General features: G+C 52.8%; 1 protein-coding gene across 1 annotated transcript in view; it reads right to left on the reverse strand.

The window, feature by feature from the left end:
• The window catches only part of CRELD2 (cysteine-rich with EGF-like domains 2), a 36697-nt gene that overhangs the window by 11328 nt on the left and 16265 nt on the right, over positions 1 to 9104 (reverse strand). The window contains exons 11-14 of the mRNA XM_006888117.1: positions 5431 to 5760; positions 4676 to 4809; positions 1915 to 1972; positions 1644 to 1714 (exon numbers count right to left, since the gene is read on the reverse strand). Coding sequence (XP_006888179.1) covers positions 1644 to 1714; positions 1915 to 1972; positions 4676 to 4809; positions 5431 to 5760 — 593 coding nt within the window. The remainder of the gene's footprint in view (positions 1 to 1643; positions 1715 to 1914; positions 1973 to 4675; positions 4810 to 5430; positions 5761 to 9104) is intronic.

The raw sequence follows: 9104 nt of genomic DNA on the forward strand, positions 1-9104 counted from the left end.
GGGATGGGTGTGTCAGGGGCAATGAGATTGGCACAGGCTAGAGCACGGTTTAGGGCTGTTGTACATAGAGTTGCTATGAGTCGCAAACGACTCGACGGCACATAACAACAACAACAAAGCATCCTTAAGTTGTGCAACCCAAGGCCTTGAATTTGTTCTTCAACTCCTTCAGCTTAAGAAATGCCAGGCGAGTTCAGCCCTTTTGACTGTCTGACTCCATCTATTTGCACATTTCACTATAACACTTTGCGTTGTCTTTTTGTGCTGCCGTGTGTGTGTGTGTGTGTGTGTGTGTGTGTGTGTGTGTGTGTGTGTAGGTGTCGGATTGGTTCTGACTGGCAAAGGTTACTCCACCTTCTCCAGCGGAGCACCTGGTGGATTCGAACCGTGCACCTTTGTGATTGCAGCACAGCTTGCCACTAGGCTACCAGAGCTCTTCATGCCGCCCTTTGAAATCTTCTGTTCAGTTCCTTAATTTCTTAATTTCTTTCCTTTGTTTTTTCAGCACTCTAGTGCAATATTCAGAGTCTCTTCTGACATCCATCTTGGCATTTTCTTCCTCTTCTGTTTTTGTAATGACCTTTTACACTCTTCCTGGATGATACTCTTGATATCTTTCCACAGCTCATCTGGTCTTCACTCATTAGTGGGCAAAGCCTCAAGCCTGTTAACCTAAAGCATTACATGTAGGGTGGTTTAAACTGAAGAGGGAGGCTCGTGTGTGTGTCCATGCATGTGTGTGTAAGAGAGGATAGGAGGTGCGGGTCATGGAGGTCATGCACTCCTATGCCCACACATGTGCACATCTGTATACTCACATGCACAGATGTGTGCACATAGGCAAGCACACACGCACATATGTGTATATGCCTGCACACACGTGTTCAAACATCCATACAGGCTCACATGTACACACGTCCACATGCATGCACACACAGTCACACATGCCCACAAATGTGCACATGCACACACTGGCTCATACTCACGTATGCACACGCATGCATGCACGTGCACATGAATACACTCACAGGCACACGTGTACATGCACACGCAGGCTCACATGCACATATGCACACACTTACACATGCACACACATGCCAACAAATGTGCACGTGCACATGAATACACTCACAGGCACATGTGTACATGCACACACAGGCTCACGTGCACATATGCACACACATTTACACATGCCAACAAATGTGCATGTCCACATGCACACGCAGGCTCATGCTCACACATACGCTTACACACACACATGAATATACATCACATGCACAGTACACACAAACATGTACACACACACAGGCTCGTGTGCACACATGCACAAACATATACACCTGCACACACACATTCATGCACGCGCATGAATATACTCACATGCACACACAGGCTCGCATGCACATATGCACGCTCACATATACACGTGCATGTACATACTCACACACACACACACAAATGTGCACATGCCGGCTCACACACGCTCACACACACACACACACACATACGCTTACTTCCTGGGAGACCAGTCAGGAAGCTTTGAAAGAAAGGGACCACACCACTCGATCCCACCAGCACCATCTCCAGCTTGGGGTGCTGGCAGAACACACGTGGCAGCTCCTGCAGCTCCAAGCAGCACCCACCTGAGAAGCACATTCTCCAGTATCACCTCGTGCTCCCCGTGGGTGCCCTGGGTCAGGAGCGGGTCCATGCACTGGGGTATTATGGGGCCTAAGTGGAGTGGAGACACAGCCTTGCCACTTCCCCTCTTAATGCGGCCTGGTCCATGGGTGAAGTTAGTAAGAGTCTGGGCATGGTGAATGCAGGGTACCACAGGACGCTGACCTTGGGCACTGGGGACACTGCAGGCCTCACACTGACCTGCCACCGTGCCCCAGCCTGGCCTGGCCTGACCTGCCCATTCCAGAGGACAGGCATGCTCATGGGCACTGGTCCGAAGCTGTCTGGGCCCCTGCGAGGAACAGTGGGGGCTTTGTGTCCCCAGCATGTGGGAGGACCCCTGGGCTCTCCAAACTCTGCATGCTGCCTTAGTGGGAAGAGGCCGTGTCCTTGGGGCCGGGACCATTTGTTTGCTCAGGAGGGGATACAGGAGCCAAGGTGTCCAGTAGCGGTTAACGGGTTGCAGACAGGGCTGGGCAGTTAGTTCACAAGTCACTTGCTCATTTGCCCACGCAGGCCACAGGGAGGGGCAGGCGACAAGACGGGCATCCCGCCCAGCCACCCGTTTACACTTTATTAGTGGACATTTCTCAAAGCTTGCTGGGTCTGCAGAGGCTGAAGGTGGAGACGCAGGTCCATGCACACACACACGTACAGATACAGAGATAAACATGCAGACAGACATGTACAGACACACGTGTGCACGGACACAAACAGCAGACTCACAGACACGGAAACACAAGCATGCAGGTGCACAAATGCACAGGCACGGACTGACGATGCCCAAGTAGACGGGCATGGACACGCAGATGGATGGCAGATGTGCAGGGGCACCGACATACAGGCAGATGGATGCACGGACACCTGTGCGTATCAACACAGACACGCTCACACAGAATGTGGACCATCGGCAGCCATATGGACACACCTACACAAATACAGACACACAGATGCATGTGGAATCTGAGCAGACATACCGACACACAGACTCAGATGTACAGACACAAGATGCATGTGGAACATGGGCAGACATACAGACACACAGACATACAGATGCTTTTGGAACATGAGCAGACATATGGACACACCGACGTAGATGCACAGACACACAGATGCATGGCGGCTTTCTACCTGAGGTATCCCGGGAAGTCGCTCTGGTGCAGACCAGGGTTCCAGAGCCCCAGGAAGAAGCCTGTAGCCAGGCCCCTTGGCCCCCTTCTCTTGGAGGGGCGGGACCACAGGGGTTTGCAGGTCCCCCACTGACCCAACCCAGTCTGGCTGCCGGCTGCCTCAATGAGAGACGATGAAGGTCACGTCCCTGGAGGATGTTCACCCTCGTTGAACACAGACGTCCAGGGCAGATTCTTAGGCAGGTGGAACAAAGTTTGGGTTCTCGGGACTTCCGTCCACTCCCAGCCTGGGGAGCCAGGTTGTGGTCCTCAGGACTGCTGTCCACTCTCAGCCCGGGGCCTGAGCTTGTGGTGAGAGGAGCCCCAGCCACGCCCAGCTCTGCCTCAGGGAGCCCGAGTGGGACAGACCCCGACAGGTGCAGGGGGTGGGCACCCAGCCAGTGAGGAAGGGAGTGTCAGGCACCGGCTTCTTCCAAGCTGGCTGAACTCCTGCCCAGCACCAGGCAGCCTGTGACACCTCACGGCTCCCAAGACAGGCCGGCCGTGGGGTCAGCTGGAGTGTGCTGGGCCAGGCAGCTGATGTCATCAGAAGCCGGGTTGATTTACATCCTGCCATTGGGGTGTTGTGGCTGTGCTGATGACAAGCGCACAAGATGCCCAGGGACGTGTGTGCACATTGTGTGCATACCTACAGTATAACACTGGGGTGGGTGAACACGCAGGCAAATGCTTGAACATGTCTGTGCATGTATGGACGCATGTGCTTGTGAACATGTATGTGTGCACACGTGAGTGTGAACAGGTACATGTGTGTATGGACGCGTGTGAGTATATGTGTACATTTTAGGGTGTGACAGGAGCACACACACAGGCAGGTGTGCATGTTCCGACTGCATTCGTGTGCCTGTGTGTGAAAGTGTGCATGCACGTGTGCTTACGAGGGTATGCACACACATGTGCATGAATGTGGTGGGTATATGCATGTGTCCGTGTGTGAATGTATACATGTACCATGCATGTACCTGTGTGAGAACACGTGTACATCTAGGTGTGCGTGCCTGTACGTGTGTACCTGTGTGAGTGTGGAGGTGTCCATGTCCACCGCATGCGTGTGTGGTCTGATTGTATGCATGGCTGTGTGTGCACGTGGGAGTCAGTGTCCACCTGCAGGCTGTAGGTGCAGCTGGTGAGCAGCATGGGGTCTCAGGGCCAGTCATTGGCCTCAGCACCTGGGACACAGTGCTCACCAACCCACTGCAAGGATCAGTGCATTCTGGGGCCTCTGGTTGCTACAGCTGCCCCAGCCCTTGCCTCTGCACCCCAACACTCCTGCCATTGCACCTCTGCCCCTACACCCCTGCCCCTGCTCACCTGTCTCTGCACCCCTGCCCCTGCCCCCCTGCCCCCCTGCCCCTTCCTGTCCCTCACCTCTACACCCCTAGCCCTGCCCCCAGACAGATGGATAGAGCAGACGGGTGGATGGGCAGCTGGTGGCAGAGGCTGTGAGAATCAGCGGAAGTGGGGCGGGTGGCCAGCGGGTGGCCTGATGGCTCCTGGGAATCTTTGCTTCCTGTTTTCCCAACAAAGGGTCTCTGTGGGCAGGAAGGCGGCCGGCCCACAGACATGCCTCTTCCGTAAACAGGGATGTTTTCCTTTTCTGTGCTCTGCACAGTCACAAGCCCCCAGCTCAGTCCTGTGCCATCATCAATGATCACAGGGGCCAGTCAAAGGGTAAGAGGGGCCTTAGGGGCCCTGTCACTCTAAGAAGGGCTTCCTGGGCCACCTCTGCAATGAGGCCCTTGATACATGGGCTTCTGTGTTGCCACCTCACGTGTGTGTGTGTGTGTGTGTGCGCGCGCGCGCACGTGTCCTGAGAGGAGCCTGAACCCTGATAAGGGGCCCGCTGGAGCCACAGTGGAGAGACCGCCAGTCCGTGGGCCCGCTGGTCTTGGCACAGCAGGGGAAGCAGCCCCGGCCACCTGGAGGGGCGCACCTTGACCTGCAGGGAAGCCGGATGAGGGCGAATGGGGGACAGAGGCCTGAATCTGGCATGTGTGTGAGGGGGGACAATCGTGTGTACACCAGGCAGCGGGTGCGACCGGCCTGTGGGAAGGGATAGTAGGGGACAGCGGGCTATTAATAGCCAGGCTCAGTATGAATGGACAATCTCGTCCTGGGTGGGGGCAGTGGCAGCCTCTGCCGGAGACGCCCGGGGCTGGCACACCAGCACCCCCAAGCCAGGCGGCTGCACAAGGCGCACTGTTGTCCCCTCAGCAGCTGAGTGAGCTGATGGGCTCTTCGAGGGGGGCCCTCGTCCTGAGGCACTGGTTCCGAGGGGCCCTCACCCCTGGGCGGAGTCCTGCCCGCTGGCAGTGGTCAGTCTGGGCGGACCTCAGGGGCTGTGCGCGCCCTGTGTGACCCCTGGGGACAGGTAAGGTTCTCATTCATTCCCGGCTGCGGGAGGAGACGTCCCCGTGACTGTGACATCTCCAAGGCTGGGAAGAGGGGGTGGACAAGCTCTGCCCCGATCGTGGGGTGCTCCCGCCTCTCCTTCCGCTGAGTCAAGCAGAGAACAAAACAGGAAAGCGCCGGCCAGGCCTTCCGGCAGGTGGGCGCACACCCCTCGCACAGGGGGTCGCCGCAGGAAGGCCTGGCGCGCTGGGGTCCCGGGACGACCGGGAATGCGGGGCCGGGGGCTTCCCGGCGGGCGCGCCCTCCCGGGAAAGCCGAGTGCAATTCCCGTATCAAAGGGCGCGAGCATCCGCCCATCGCCACCTGCGGCCAAGTGCTTTCCAGGAAGGTCGCGCCCCTCGTCCCGCGCACGCGCCCTGCTCCGCGCCCCCGGACTCGCCAGCGCCTCCGCGGGTGCGCCCGCTGCCACCCGCCCGTCCCGAACCTGCGGGCCGCTGGCGCGCCTTCCCGACAGCCTCCGCCTCCGCCGCGGGGGTACCTGCCCCGCAGAGGGGGTCCCAGGCTGTCCTGGGAGGGGCGTTCCCGAGTCCGCCTGCCCCGTGGGCCTCCCGGGGAGTTAGGCTGTCCCCAGGGGAATCCCTGTGTTTAGATGAAGGGACTGAACACACATCCTGCCAGGCCCACACCGGACCATCATCGGGGACTCTGGTGTCCTGCTCAGCTGGCCACAGACGGTGTGTGTCACTATAAGGTTGAGGCCAAAGGCTCCCATTTGCTGACCTTCTGGCCCTACACAAATCCTTCCCTGTATTCCAGGAAACAGAAACTAACCTGATTAAGGCTTTCCCGTAAACACGGTTTTATTACCCACCCAGGAGAGAAAACAGGGAGTGCTGAAATAATGGAAAATGCCCCAGGCCCCTGAAACTGCTGTGACTCCCTCAACCTGCCAACATGTTGTTGGAAAGTGCCATCAAGTACCACTTATAGTGACCTTATGAACAGCAGCTCTGAGCCCTGTCCTGTCCTGCACCATCCTCACACTTCCTGACACACTAGGGCCCATTGCGGGTCACCATGTCAGTCCACCTGGTTGAGGGTCTTCCTCTCCTTCACGGACCCTCCACTCTTCCCAGCATCACGCGCCTCTCCAAAAAATAGCCCCTCCTAGCCACATGCACAAAGGATGTGAGACAAACCTTTATCATCTTTGTCTCCAAAGGGCACTCTGGCTGCACTTTCTCAAGACTCACTTGCTTGTTCTTTTGTCATTCCACGAAATGTTCACTATTTTTCTCCATCACAGCTCAAAGGCATCAGTTTTCTTCACCTGTCATTCTTTTCATTGTCCAGCTCTCAGATACAAAGCAAGTGATTGGAAAGACCATGGCCTGAATCACATGCACTTGAGTCTTCAAACTAACATCACTGCTCCTCAATAATTTGGAGAGGTGCCTAACTGCAGGCTTTCCCAGTGTATGTGTCTCTTTATTTCCTGACTGCTGTGGAGCCAGGTAAGATGAAGTTGTTGACAGTTTCAATCTCCTCTCCATCCATCATGACACTGTCTATTGGTCCATTGGTAAGAAACTTTGTTTTCTTGACACTGAGATGTAATCCATCCCAAAGGCTGCATTCCTTCATCTTTTGCAACAGGTGCTTCAAGTCCTCTTCACTTTAAGCAAGCAAGTTTGTATCATCTGCATAACACAGATTATTGATGAGTCTCCCTCCAATCCTGAGGCCACACTCCTCTTCATAGAGTCCAGCTTCTTGAATAATTTGCTCAGCATACAAATTAAATAGATATGGAGAGAGAATACAACCCTGACACACTCCTTTCTTAATTTTAAACCAGGCGGTGTTCTCCCACTCTGTTCAAACAACAGCCTCCTGGTCCAGGTATAGGTTCCCCTGAGCACAATCAAGTGCTCTGGGATTCCCATCCTTCTCAATGTCAGCCACAATTTGTTCTGATCCACACAGTCAAATGCTTTTGCAAAGTCAATAAAGCACAAACAGACATTCTTCTGGTATTCTTTACTTTCACCCAGGATCCATCTGTCATCAGCAATGATATTCCTAGTGCCACAGCCTCTTCTAAATCCTACTTGAACTTCTGACTGTTCCCTATCTATGTACTCTTCTAGCCATTTTTAAATGATCTTCAGTAGTATTTCGCTTGCATGTGGTATTAATGATATCGTTAGATACTTTCCAAATTCTGTTGGCACTTTTCTTGGGAATGGGAACAAATATGAACCTCTTCCAATCTGTTGGCCAGACAACTGTCCTCCAAATTTCCTGGCACAGACTGGAAGCCCATCCAGGGCTTCATCTGTTAGTTGAAACAAGTCAATTGGGATCCCACTGACTCCAGGGGCCTTATTCCCCCCCAATGCCTTCAATGCAGCTTCAAGTTCCTCCTCCATTACCATTGGCTCCTGTTCATATGGTACTTCTTTATCATTTATTTTATTTTTATTGTATACTAGTTCGTTTACAAAGTTTGAAAACATCGTTTTTCTCACCAGATCTTTCCCATTTCCTTCACTGCCTCTCACCTACCAAATGGTATGACCCTATGTTTAACCCCTCTCCCCCATCCACATCCCCCTGTTTCCACCCTCCCCCGCCTTGGATCCTCATACTTATTCTATAAAATAGTTTTATACAGTATTTGTCCTTATGGAACTGAATTAATTCACTCAACATAATGCTCTCTGGTCCCTCTCAAGTTTAGGTAGTAATTTACAAAATCATTGCTCCTGTGTGAAGCTATCTGTGATCAACTGATACTCAACAAGGAAATAAAACTTATCAAATGGGTAAATAACAACCTCTTCAACAAATTGTGCTGGAAAAAACTGGACTGCTACCTTCAGAAAGCGGAAACAGGATCCACATTTCACACCATACACAAAAATCAACTCAAGGTGGATCAGAGACCTGGGAATAAAACCCAAAACCATAACGTTCATAAGAGACAAACTGGGACCAAGCTTAGAAGGCCTAGTCTGTGGTATAAAGAGGCTGCCAAATCCAGCCAGAAATGCACAATCCAGAGAGGATAAAATTGATGTACTGGACCTTCTAAAGATTAAATCCCTCTGCCCATCAAAAACTTTTTCCAACAGGGTGGAAAGAAAACCTACCGACTGGGAACAAACATTTGGTAATACCATCTCAGAGAAGAGTCTCATAATAAAAGTGTACAGAATAGTCCTGGGCCTTCACAAGAAAAAGACTGATAATCTAATTATAAAATGGGCAAAAGACGTGGAAAGAATTTTCACAGAGGAAGATACTCGAATAGCCAGCAGACGTATGAAGAAATGGTCCAAATCGCTGGCAATAAGAGAGATACAAATCAAAACCATAATGAGATACCATCTCACTCCAGTAACAGTGGCAAAGTTTAACAGGGCAGCAAGTAATAAATGTTGGAGAGGATGTGGAGAGATATGAATTCTTATACATTGTTGTGAGATTGTAAAATGGTGCAACCGTTCTGGAAGGCAGTTTGGCATGTCCTCAAAAAGCTAAACATAGAAATTCCATATGACCCAGCTATTCCACTACTTTGAATATACCCTGAGAGTGCTTTCTGTTCCTGTGTGACTTCTGACCTCTTGGCCACAAAAGACTCCCTAGGCACCTCTCTTCTGGTCACAGCCAAGGACCTGAAACTTACCTGCCCCGCAAGCACGACCTCAGGAAGGTGGAGTGGAAGTTGAACAGCAGAGGGAGCCACATCTGAGCAGGACGAGGAAGCTCCCAGGTGCCACCAGGAGTCAAGAAGTCAACCACCACGGGCAACCATCAGCCATCCTCCTTCTGGTCGCCAAGACTCATCATGTCGCAGAAGAGTCAGGACTGTGA

Source organism: Elephantulus edwardii, unplaced genomic scaffold (genome assembly GCF_000299155.1).
Source record: "Elephantulus edwardii isolate Elephantulus edwardi_28Jun2011 unplaced genomic scaffold, EleEdw1.0 scaffold00064, whole genome shotgun sequence".
NCBI lineage: Eukaryota > Metazoa > Chordata > Mammalia > Macroscelidea > Macroscelididae > Elephantulus > Elephantulus edwardii.